Source organism: Rutidosis leptorrhynchoides, chromosome 3 (genome assembly GCF_046630445.1).
Source record: "Rutidosis leptorrhynchoides isolate AG116_Rl617_1_P2 chromosome 3, CSIRO_AGI_Rlap_v1, whole genome shotgun sequence".
NCBI lineage: Eukaryota > Viridiplantae > Streptophyta > Magnoliopsida > Asterales > Asteraceae > Rutidosis > Rutidosis leptorrhynchoides.
The window spans coordinates 25508292-25519812 of NC_092335.1; the positions used below are offsets into that span (position 1 = coordinate 25508292).

Sequence of the window (11521 nt, forward strand, 5' to 3'; positions counted from 1 at the left end):
AGGAGTAACTAGAAACCCGAAACTCTAATCAATTCGATCTATAAATACTTCTTATTAAAGTCTGTTAGCCCATCAGGTAACCGGTCACCAGTAAAATATTTTTTGAAAGTATATGTACACTAGTATTTTTCTCGTGTAACAAAAATTAAAGTATAAAGGTATTATAGCCCTTAAACCTTCTTTAAATTATCTGATTATCTCCCATTACAACAACTCCACCCCAAGTAATCAAAATAGGATCTGTTGAGGTCGTTTTTTTTTTTTTTTTTTTTTTTTTATGAAAACGCCTTCGTTTCTATATGAGTTTTCGTTTTTTCGCAAAAAAAAAAAATTCTATATGAGTTTTCGTTTTTTCGAAAAAAAAAAAAAAAAAAAAAAGAAAAGAAAAAAGTAATCAACACAGAGCCACCACATCACCACCTACGGCCAAAACCCAAGTTCCGCAATTTCATCAGCTTACTAAACTTCACGTGTAGGTATATTTATGATTATTATTTATATTTTATTTTGTTTTTCTGATTTTCCGATAAACATGATACGAGTTTAAGCTGATTTACTGCGTAGAGCTGTTACATATAGTTTTAATCGGACATTTCACTGTCTGTGTTTGATGGACGAGCTTCGTGAGTCGTGACGTTGATTTCAGTCTTGTTACTTTATAGATGGGCTACTTGTAGATAAAATATGATACAGTATACCACTGTTTGTTTAGATCAATTATAATGATGCACAAGTACTAAGCTTCACTGTAGGTCTATATTTCTGGTTCTAACAATATGGATTAACATACATATAAATACCATACAATAATGTCTAATAACAGATTAACAATCAACATAATGAAGTAAACAGTGACAGGAAATTAATATGTGCAGGCCTTAGTATTAGCTTAGCTGGTTACACTTCCTTTACCTTTGACTTTGACTTAACTAGATGTTAATCAAGCTCTTCTCATTCTCTTAGATGACTATTAATTCTTCATTTTAAGTTTTGTTCATGAAGGCAACAGATATCTGAATTCGTAAACGTACGGTTGAATTTCTACCATTTTAGCCAGACTGGATTTCGTTTCGTCATTCAAACACTCCATAATCAACCTTCTAAGGGATCCTGATTGCGGCAACTGGCTATATATCCATTCCAAAAGTGACTCCATATCATCCGCAAAATCCTTTATATGACATTGTAGAAGTTTCGGTACCAATACTTTTTTCCTACTAACCACACCTACGGAAGCTTCTAGATACTCGACTCTTGCTCTTGCTAATTCATTCACTATGTCTTCTGATGTATATACCCTCAGCTGCAAGTAGATAATAGACTCTTAATAGAATTTATATTTTAAAAAAATACTAATTAGTTAATGAGTGATTATGTTAGTCCATACTGCCGGTGAAGACCAGCTCCCTCTGCAAAGAGCAAATGTCACATTCGGTTCCGGGAACCCAAGTCCATACGCTTGTCGTAGTAGCATTTCCCTCTCATCTGCAGGACCCTTTTGGATGATATTTATAGAATGTAAGACATTTTAAGCTTTGTGTGAGTACACTAGTAAAATTTAAGAGTGACACGAAGGTTCAACTTTTTTTTTTTTTAATAAAGATACTGCAAATTGTTATTAAACACTTCAATAAAGATATATTAGTATTAAATACTTAAGATTTATCGACTTATGTAATTCATATATGTGTTATGATCGTTCTTACATGATTGGAACTTGATGGATGACGGAGAATAAAGTGCTCGATTCCCAGCGCATTTACCACAATACCTCCCACGTTGATTACTGCCTAAACCAGATAAATACCTCAGTAAAGCGTCAAATTAGAGCAGGATTTTGCATCATTAGCTTAACGAGAGAGATAAATTACGTACCTTGTTCATAAGAACCAGTAGCTTCTCCTGTGTTGAGGGCAGTCCATGTTGTAGAAACGCCTGCAACAAATTCAAATTTGATCATACATCAAATATGTTGTGATCTTCAAATATTCTACTTTTTAACTTAATTGAGATGTCTTACAGTACATGCATTATGCAGGCATTGTATACGTTGATCCAGAATGCTAATTTTTGTTTGTATGTCAATAGGTTCAAGTTCACACTGCACAGTTTCTGCATCATAATACTGAAGATAATAACATGTAAGTAAACATCAACTCATATGATATATAACACATAAACATATTCTTATTAGTATCTAAAAATTACCAGAGTTTTCCAACTTCTTTGGAACATTCAGAAATGCGAGTATGGTCTAACGTATTTCGTGTTATTTGAGTAAAAGTCTTGTATGGACCAATGTCTCTAATTCCTCCATCAAAATCAAGTAACGTGGCGTACGGGTCAAGATATCTTGACCCGTTGTTATTGAAGAAAAAAGTTGGTGCTGTACAATTAAAGGTTGATTTAGAGATAAAGCTTTTGCAAGATATTTGCTTCGGTAACATTTCTTCACCATCTAATAATGGCTGATATAATTTGAGGAATATTGCTATTAGGCATTGAATAAGATCTTCAGACAACTTGTTTGGATTTTTTGTGTCGGAAACTGACAATTGAAGTTTATCATATTTGGTGTCCACAGATGAACCAAACGAGGATCTTCTTTTGTGCAGATCTTGTTCAGAACCCATTAATTTTGATCGATTTTGATGTCTTCTAAGTGATTGTTTTCGTGGTCTGTGGTGACGATTTGGGTACAGGCTTTTTAGGTGTTGTAATTCCCATTCCCTGGTGTATTTTTTTTCTAAGTACAAGTTTAAGTTTAGTTTTTCGACTTTCTTCTCGAGCCACTTGATTTCGTCTTCCACTGTAGCTAGTTCCGTAAGTAGTTCTTTTATCTGCAATTCAACATTACATATACTGCTGAAATCGAATTGCTGTATCTTGTTAGTATAATAAGTACTATTTTTGTTGTGTATAAAAGGTATGTTAATCCAACTCAAGCACACACACACACAACTTGAGTTAGGACCAGAGGTGGAAAACTGGAGAATGATCGGGTCGGTCCAGTTTTAGGCAACGTTTGACGGCCCGTTTTCTTTATATTGTTTCTTTTTTTCCTAGTATTGTAAAGATATATAGGTTCAAATTGAACTGATATAAAACAAATAGGTTGAAATTGACACCTTTAATAAGTTAATGGCCAATTTGATCTTGAGTTATATTTAGCTCAGCCAACTTATTATATTCTAATATAATCTTTGTATTGTCACACTTTGTTTGTAAAGACAACTAAATAAAACATGAGTTACCAATAAGAATCATGTGTTTAATTAGGTAACCAAAATTACTATTTGAATTTAATTCAAAGTAAAAAAAAAAAAAAAAAAAAAAAATACACTATTCATGAAGTGAATTGATTACCTTAAATGGAAGGTTAGTTTGAGCAGATAAACATGGACAACAAAGGTGAATAGGACCATCCAATGCATACTGCAATATTTTGCTCAGTTTCAACTCATCTTCTAATTCTTCTTCAAGTTGTTCAACCTTTTCAACATACAATGTAACTTTTCAAATATAATATACCAGTCAACTATATTCTGTTACCAATGGAAATTACAACAATATGAAATCATTTGATATAAGAGTGCAAAAGTTTTAACTATTACTTAAATATATGCAGATGTATAGTTACAGATAAAAAGGTACCTGATGCTGAAGATCCATAGTTGTTTGCTTCTCTTGAGTCTCTTGCATGATGAGCTCTTCGAATTTCATTTTTTGATTGAAATAATATAAGAAAAAAATTATAAAAAGGAAATGATAGAGAAGTGTGGTTTGGAAGGAACTGTAGGTGTCTATATAAATATATATATAGGTGAGGCAGGAGTCAGGTGCATGTAATACTAGCCTACCCTCAAAATTAGTGTTTCATCATATTAGTAACAACCTTAAGTTAAACGGAGTAGTTATTTATAGTAACTAATTTGTCCTTATTGAACAAAGTTTTAATGAAATGATAGTTACTTAACAAACAACCTTAAGTTACTAGCAATGAGAATTAATGAGCATCATATGTCATATCATCATATGAGTAATGAAATGAAAAAATGTGAATGTGAAAAGCGGTGGAGGTGGTTGTTAAGTGAAACCCATGAAAAGTATAAAAAACCACTTGTTCTTTTAGGCACGGGTCAATGCTCCATTTATGTCTTTCCGTCCGTGATATGCATCATACATGCCCTTTTCAAATCAAGTTGTCTAGAGTTTGACCACGATCACGAGTAATATAATTGGGATTTTGTGGTTTTGGCTATAACTCGTGATCGTTGAATAGAACTCTTGTGAGAATATTAGCACCATAACCACTAAACTTTTTTTAGGATTAACTAACACACCCTACACGAATATTGTCACGAATATATACAAACTTCCACCCAAGTACATGAACTTACAATCTATTAGTTAAAGGGTTACCTCAATACCGTTATGTGTCCTTTGGTTCCCCACCTCTAAGCTAATGGTTAACTAAAACGTTATACTCCGTATTGTTGAATATCATGTTATCATATTGAATAGATATAGTATATTGAAATCGCTAGATGTTAAATATTAAATAGTATTAAAAACATCTTCTTCTTTTTTTGGAATCGAACAACAAAATTTTAAAGGGATATTACAATGCAAATGGAGTTGTTCTCAAAATATCGTAAACACACACATAGACGTGGGATGTAGTATAGATATGTGTGGTCACGATTATAGAAGTGATGGAAAATATGACATGAATGATGATGGTTCGCTTTGCCCAAAAAAAAAAAAGGGTAAAAAACACAAAAATTAGTAAACCGCCATCCGTGGGACTCGAACCCACGACCACGTGGTTAAAAGCCACGCGCTCTACCAACTGAGCTAGAACGGCTTGAATGTTGTTTGATGTTCAGAATATCCATTATTAATACTATTCTTCTATCTGCCCATATAAATGGGCTCTCTAATATATCATTATCAGAGCACAAGAGATATGGTCTTTCTAAATAATCGAAAAGAACCAACTTCCAAGGTTGCACTTTCATTTTAAAAGCAATTTTTCCTTAAAAAATTTATTATGTGTGAAAAGATGAAAATACATTATTTATCGACAATAAAGTTTATAAATACAAGAATACAAGATTGTACACAAACCTATAAAATCTGTTTAAAGTTCTGTGTATGTACATGTTCATCGTGTTATTTATAAAGATCTACATTTTCATCTACTACCACAGTACCACCGAGTGTTTGGAACAGTGAAGGTTTAAACCAAATACAATGTGATAAAAGAATTAGAGCGTGTGAGGAGAGAGCTTTTTGGGGGTTTTCCGGGTTGGGGAAAAAAATCTCATGGATAAAATGGGAAAAAGTATCACCGAGGCATTTGCCTGAGTGGTATCGCGGTGGTGTTTAACACCCTCGCCGGGTAAGAGGTCCAGGGTTCGAACCTGGCTTCTGAATGACCAAATTAAACATGGACTGAAATAGGCTCCATTGAGGTCAGCCCAAAGGGAAGGTTTTACCGACCCGATCCGGGACTAAGGTCCGGCCCGCCTGCCCCTCGGGATGGTTTAAGGGTTCGGATCCCTGTGATCGTGGTTCGGGTTTCCTGCCCGAACGTGTGTGTGTGTGCAAATGATGACTAGGCTTCGGTCCGGACTGATGCAATCTTGCCGTTCAAAAAAAAAAAAAAAAAAAAAAAAATGGGAAAAAGTTCTTTTACCTTATTGTGATGGTGGTCTAAATTTTGGGTCTTTAAAGTGTAAAAATCTCGCCCTATTATATTATGTAAATGGTTATGGCGGCTTCATACCGAGGGTTCCTCCTTATGGGCTAAAGTAATCATTAGCATATATGGGCCTTTGGGTGGGTTCGGTAACAACAGGCTCTCTGCTGGGTCGGGAATGTCTTGCACTTGGTATAATATCTTAAATGCAGGAAAAGTTATCACAGAGCTTGGTGTTCCTTTTGCCAATTCAATTCAGCGATCAATCGGAGATGGATCTACAACAGATTTCTGGAAAGATTCGTGGATTGGCGAAACAATACTGGAGGACAAATTCAGCCGATTATTTCGTTTAGAGACAAACCAGGAGGCTAAAGTGGCAGATCGAGTACGCTGGATAAACGGGAGCTGTGAATTCACATGGGAATGGAGCAGAAACATTATTGGTCGAGCAAACAATGAATTGCAGGTTCTTATTAGCATGCTTAATTCATTCACTTATTCATGTCATAATGTTGATGGTTGGAAATGGACGTTGAGTCCTTCCGGAAGGTTTACCACAAAGACATTGCAAAGTCTTATCGAGGAGAAATTTTTAATAGAAGGTAGAAGCGGTCGTGAAACAATGCGAAACTCATTGGTACCTAAAAAAGTTGGAATATTCATTTGGCGTGTGATACATAAGCGCGTACCGGTATTGCTCGAGTTAGACAAAAGGGGAGTGGATTTACATTCGGTTAGATGCCCGATATGCGATGATGACTTGGAGACAATTGAACACTCATTGATATTCTGTAGCCTTGCTTACGATACTTGGACACGAATCTATAAGTGGTGGGGCTTGGGTAATTACTCCAATTTAAGTTTAAACGAGACATTTTGTGGTTCACCAAATGTTGCTACTTCGGAATTAGGATCTAAAATATGGCAAGCGGTCGAGTGGACGAGCGGTTATATGATATGGAAAAATCGAAACAATAAAGTTTTCAAGAACAAAGATTGGTGTAGTGCTTCGGTCCTTAATGAGATTCAAGTTGTTAGTTTCGATTGGATGATTGGATTTCTTGGAGAGTCAAAGGGGTACATCTTGACAGGCATAGATGGCTCGTCAATCCTCATGAATACTTGACCACGTCGTGATTCGCTTTCTGATGTTCATATTCGCGAGTTATAGATATATATGTCGAGAATTATTCACTGTATTGCAATGCCCTCTCGGCATAATCTTTTATTTATATTTGTAAGTTGTGGGATAGCATAGTGTATAGTCACTGTATTAGGACCCATATGTGAGTGTGGTGCAGGGCCTTTTATCCCTGTTTTGTTGTACCATGTTTTGAAATCAATGAAAAGTTGTTGCCTATCAAAAAAAAGAAATCGTTGATGGCTTCTGGGAGAAGAATGAACCAGTCCCACTAATCAGGTAAGAACTCGTAGTTCCAGCATTCCAACGAGGCAACGAGTTGGTTGAGGGTTCGAGTCGTTTAATGGACAGTATATATATATTTCGTGGATTAATTCGTAATAGTAGCGTGTGAGTTATTTTTTTAAAGAAAAAAAAAGAGATCATGAATGTACGTACATAAACAAAATCGCATCTTTTTGCTAACCCATAATTAAGATTTCAGGGTATTAGGGTCTTATGTTGTTTGCCCAACGTTGTCATCAGATGAGAAGGTGTCATGTCATGGGTCATGGTCCATAACTGAACTTTACATAGTTTATTACATACTAATTTTGGGTTAATATTTACATTCCTTCCTGTTAATATTCATCATTATATATGGGTTATCACTGAACATATCAGCCGATTTATCTTTAAAAACGCCAGATCTATGAGTTGAAATGTAAGTTTAATGGTGTGAAATTATTATCAAACCTATTAACAATGATTTTCTGTTACAATATACGAAACAGAGATTATCTCAGAGGCGAATCTATGTGTTTGAAAATTTTTAGCAGAAAAAACCCTTTAAATTGTATAGAACACCACTAAATTTAACTGCAGGACCCCATATAATTTTCAAATTTATAGTTTTTCCTTTTAAATTGTATAAAACACTATCAAATTTGACTAATAGGACCACATATATTATTAAAATTTGTAATTATTTAAAGGTAAACTATCACTAAAATATCATTAAAATAAAATTGGTACTGAAATTTTTTTTAGGACTCCATAAAGTAATAATCCTGGAATCGCCACTGGATTATCTCAAAATGTAATTTTAATACAAGTTTAGTTAGTTATAAATCGAGCGAACTTTGTATATACAAACAATAATGTGATGAACATCGTTGTGTTTTCAACGCTGCTGATGGTGGGGTACTGAACTGAGATATACATCTAGCTTATTCATTTTTGTTACATTTTACATTTCTAGAGATACAGATTCAAACACTATCAGATCAGGAAGCCACGGGACATGGGCCTCGGGCGATCGATCCATTTGTTTGCTTGTTGCCATTATGTTTTCGGCCCATTTCTTTTCTACTAATCTCTGATACTTTTTGTAATTCTTGAAGATTTTCCAAAACTTTGACCACTTCATCAGCAGTCGGCCTGTACTTGGGTATTATTGAAAGGCACTTCATTGCAAGATTTGCAGCTCTCATGGCTACATCTATCGAATACTGACCATCGATACGCTGGTCCATTATGTGAAGAATCTTTGGTTTACTGGTTAAGTAAGGTTTAGCAAAGTCAACCAAAACATGCTCATTCGATGGACGGTTCTGGTCAATGCATCGTTTTCCTGTTAGTATTTCAAGGAGAACCACCCCGAAACTATAGATGTCGCTTCTCTCAGTTAAATGACCTTCATGATGATACATGTTACATCAGATCAGTAACAAGATCAATGTAAACAAGAGTATCAATTAAAAAAAAAATAAAGGCAAAAATTAGTTCACAAATATTACCTGTGGCCATGTACTCGGGAGCTGCATACCCATATGTACCCATGACCCGTGTAGATACATGGCTTTTTCCATCCACTGGCCCGTCCTTCGCCAATCCAAAATCGGAAAGTTTTGCATTGTAATCCTAGAAAATAGATATAAACAGAAACGGTAAGCATAAACTGTAGTTCAAAGTCAGTAACTTTATTGTATAGGGAAAATGGGTCAGGATTGTGTACACCCATAAACTGTTTAGTTCCTTCTTTGAATTCTATAAATAGTTAGTCATGAAATACTACTATGCAAACGATCTTATTATAACAGTATCAACCAGTTTTAGTGAATTAAGAGATTATGTAAGCATTCAAAAACAATTCAGGTTCTGTTCTGTTTTGACCAAATGCTTAAAACTGCATCTTCAGACATAATCTGTTAAGCCATATATCTGAAACACACCTTATCAATCAAAATATTAGAACACTTAAAATCGCGATAGATCACTTTTGCTTCTGGACTATGTAAGTATGCAAGCCCTTTAGCAGCACCAAGAGCAACCTTTAAACGTAAGTTCCATGAGAGAGGTTGAAAGTAAGAACTTCCTGTTCCCAAACATCATAACAGATTAAACAAGATCAGTTACCAAAATTTCGGCTGATAAATTGCATATTTGCATATTCGAATAAAACTAAACTAACAAAGGAAAAAATCTTACTCCTGAAAAGATGGTTTTCCAAGCTGCCACGAGACATGAACTCATAAACAAGCAGTCTCTGGTCATCCTCTATGCAGTAACCGAACAACTGAACTAGATTTGGATGATCTAACTGCCCTAAATAGTTTATCTCTGTCTACAACAAAATCATTACAACAAAATTAGTCTACTCAAAATACCAAATTTAATTTCAATTCACAAAGTGACACTTACCAACCATTCCTGGTGACCTTGAAAACCTTCTTGATTTAATCTCTTAACAGCAATAACAGTACCTGTCCCTGGCTTAGCAGCTGCAAGTGATTGCTCGTCAATCCAACCTTTAAACACTAACCCAAAACCACCTTCTCCCAACACACTATCGGGCCGAAAATTCCTCGTAGCTGATTTAAGCACATTGAACCCAAAAGATTTCAAATTTGCAGACTTCAAAATCTCATCTTGGCTCTTTGGGCTAAGTGGCTCTGTTGCAGCTGCCACCTTTCCTGTTAATTAAACACATTAAAAATCCAATCTTTTATGCCAATAAAACTAAGCCTAATCAGGATTATCATATAAACTTGTTCAAATTCTTACCATCATAACGCGAACTTTCTATTTTTAGACGAAAGCAGAAACAACCATCCATTTCAATCTTGGTTCTTTTAATGATGTTTTGGTTTTTTAAGAATGAGTAATGAGACAGTGAGGAGAACTTATTGGGGAATTAAATCAAACAGTTGGTGGGTGTGAACATAAACGTGAAAAATCAAAGGGCCGGGTCTACTAATATTTCGGTTGAATTCACGAGAACAATCGCCAATGAAAAATAGAGTTGACTTATATTTTCATTAATTTCTACATGCAACTTGCTTTGTTCTACATCGAATCTTGAATTAAACAAATATTATAACTGGGATAATCAAAGGTAAGCAGAGTATAATAGCTGGTGGGATATGAAGAATGAATTCAAAATTCAATATTTGAGATTAAACAATTGTAAGATAGTGATTAATGACATTATTATTTATTATGTTGTTTAATTAAGCATAAAACTGGAAACAAGAAGTGAAGCATGGCCAACAACCCTTTCAAGATTCAATGAGCCGAGTCGCAAAATTGAGTTTAGACATCCTTATCGTCTAAATCAACATCATGACGCCAATTAAATACTCCGTAACACTTGAAAATATGTTTGTTTATATATATATATATATATATATATATATATATATATATATATATATATATATATATATATATATTTTTTTTTTTTTTTTTTTTTTTGACAAAAAAAAACTATAACATTTTTTTTAGAACGGCGATTTCGGCATCGAATCTTCTCATTTACCACCCACGCACCCGTTAGGAAGAAACTCCTCACATCCATCGCGCAAAGCGTACCCGGAATGCTTTAGGTTAACTGCTTGGCCCGCACAAAGTGAAGAATACCAGAGGCACAACCTTGGAGAAAACTCCCCCCAGGATTAATAACTGATCCGAAGATCAACGAGTACAAATGATACAATGAGCCCAAAACAAGCCGCACCAATTTAAAACTCCCTACACTAACGAGTTCACCAACAGGGTAAAAACAAAACGCTAATACATGGAAAGAAAAACACGACACAACTATAACAAGAAGACTCAAAATACCGGCTACACTAAAGCACGACCCAACATACAACCGTGACCAGAAGAACGCTGATCACAACGAACATATTATCGAGACAACAACATAAAAATAAAAATTAACCGCCTTCCACCTGTAGTGATCCGAACTTTTCCATGTTTATATATATTAATTGAGATTGATATTTACATGATTAAATGTTTCCAACATGTTAAGCAATCAAACTTGTTAAGACTTGATTAATTGAAATATGTTTCATATAGACAATTGACCACCCAAGTTGACCGGTGATTCACGAACGTTAAAACTTGTAAAAACTATATGATTACATATATATGGATATATATATATATATAGTTAACATGATACTATGATAAGTAAACATATCATTAAGTATATTAACAATGAACTACATATGTAAAAACAAGACTACTAACTTAATGATTTTTAAACGAGACATATATGTAACGATTATCGTTGTAAAGACATTTAATGTATATATATCATATTAAGAGATATTCATACATGATAATATCATGATAATATAATAATTTAAAATCTCATTTGATATTATAAACATTGGGTTAACAAC

At 34.4% G+C, this 11521-nt stretch overlaps 3 protein-coding genes and 1 non-coding gene across 6 annotated transcripts; 1 reads left to right on the forward strand and 3 right to left on the reverse strand.

The window, feature by feature from the left end:
* Positions 1 to 754: 754 nt before the first annotated feature.
* LOC139899601 (uncharacterized) lies at positions 755 to 3765 on the reverse strand. 2 transcript variants are annotated; one of them, XM_071882412.1, is made up of 8 exons: positions 3655 to 3765; positions 3367 to 3492; positions 2209 to 2840; positions 2026 to 2125; positions 1876 to 1935; positions 1707 to 1790; positions 1388 to 1495; positions 755 to 1303 (listed from the first exon to the last, which is right to left on the reverse strand). In XM_071882412.1, the coding sequence occupies exons 1-8, from the start codon at positions 3721 to 3723 to the stop codon at positions 995 to 997; spliced, it is 1488 nt and encodes a 495-aa protein (XP_071738513.1). In that variant the 5' UTR covers positions 3724 to 3765; the 3' UTR covers positions 755 to 994. The 2 variants fall into 2 exon arrangements, with proteins under 2 accessions (XP_071738513.1, XP_071738514.1); XM_071882413.1 differs by lacking the exon at positions 1388 to 1495.
* Positions 3766 to 4794: 1029 nt separating this feature from the next.
* On the reverse strand, positions 4795 to 4867 carry TRNAK-UUU (transfer RNA lysine (anticodon UUU)). Its single transcript has one exon. It is a non-coding gene; the product is annotated as a tRNA-Lys (tRNA).
* Positions 4868 to 5882: 1015 nt separating this feature from the next.
* Positions 5883 to 6833, forward strand: LOC139899784 (uncharacterized). The gene has a single exon (XM_071882619.1). The coding sequence runs from the start codon at positions 5883 to 5885 to the stop codon at positions 6831 to 6833; it is 951 nt and encodes a 316-aa protein (XP_071738720.1).
* Positions 6834 to 7995: 1162 nt separating this feature from the next.
* Positions 7996 to 10325, reverse strand: LOC139899602 (receptor-like cytoplasmic kinase 176). 2 transcript variants are annotated; one of them, XM_071882415.1, is made up of 6 exons: positions 9894 to 10325; positions 9531 to 9797; positions 9318 to 9453; positions 9062 to 9204; positions 8627 to 8750; positions 7996 to 8523 (listed from the first exon to the last, which is right to left on the reverse strand). In XM_071882415.1, exons 1-6 carry the CDS (start codon positions 9897 to 9899, stop codon positions 8114 to 8116), a joined length of 1086 nt encoding a protein of 361 aa, XP_071738516.1. In that variant the 5' UTR covers positions 9900 to 10325; the 3' UTR covers positions 7996 to 8113. The 2 variants fall into 2 exon arrangements, with proteins under 2 accessions (XP_071738516.1, XP_071738515.1); XM_071882414.1 differs by having other exon boundaries at positions 9531 to 9802; positions 9894 to 10324.
* Between the last annotated feature and the right edge of the window lie 1196 nt (positions 10326 to 11521).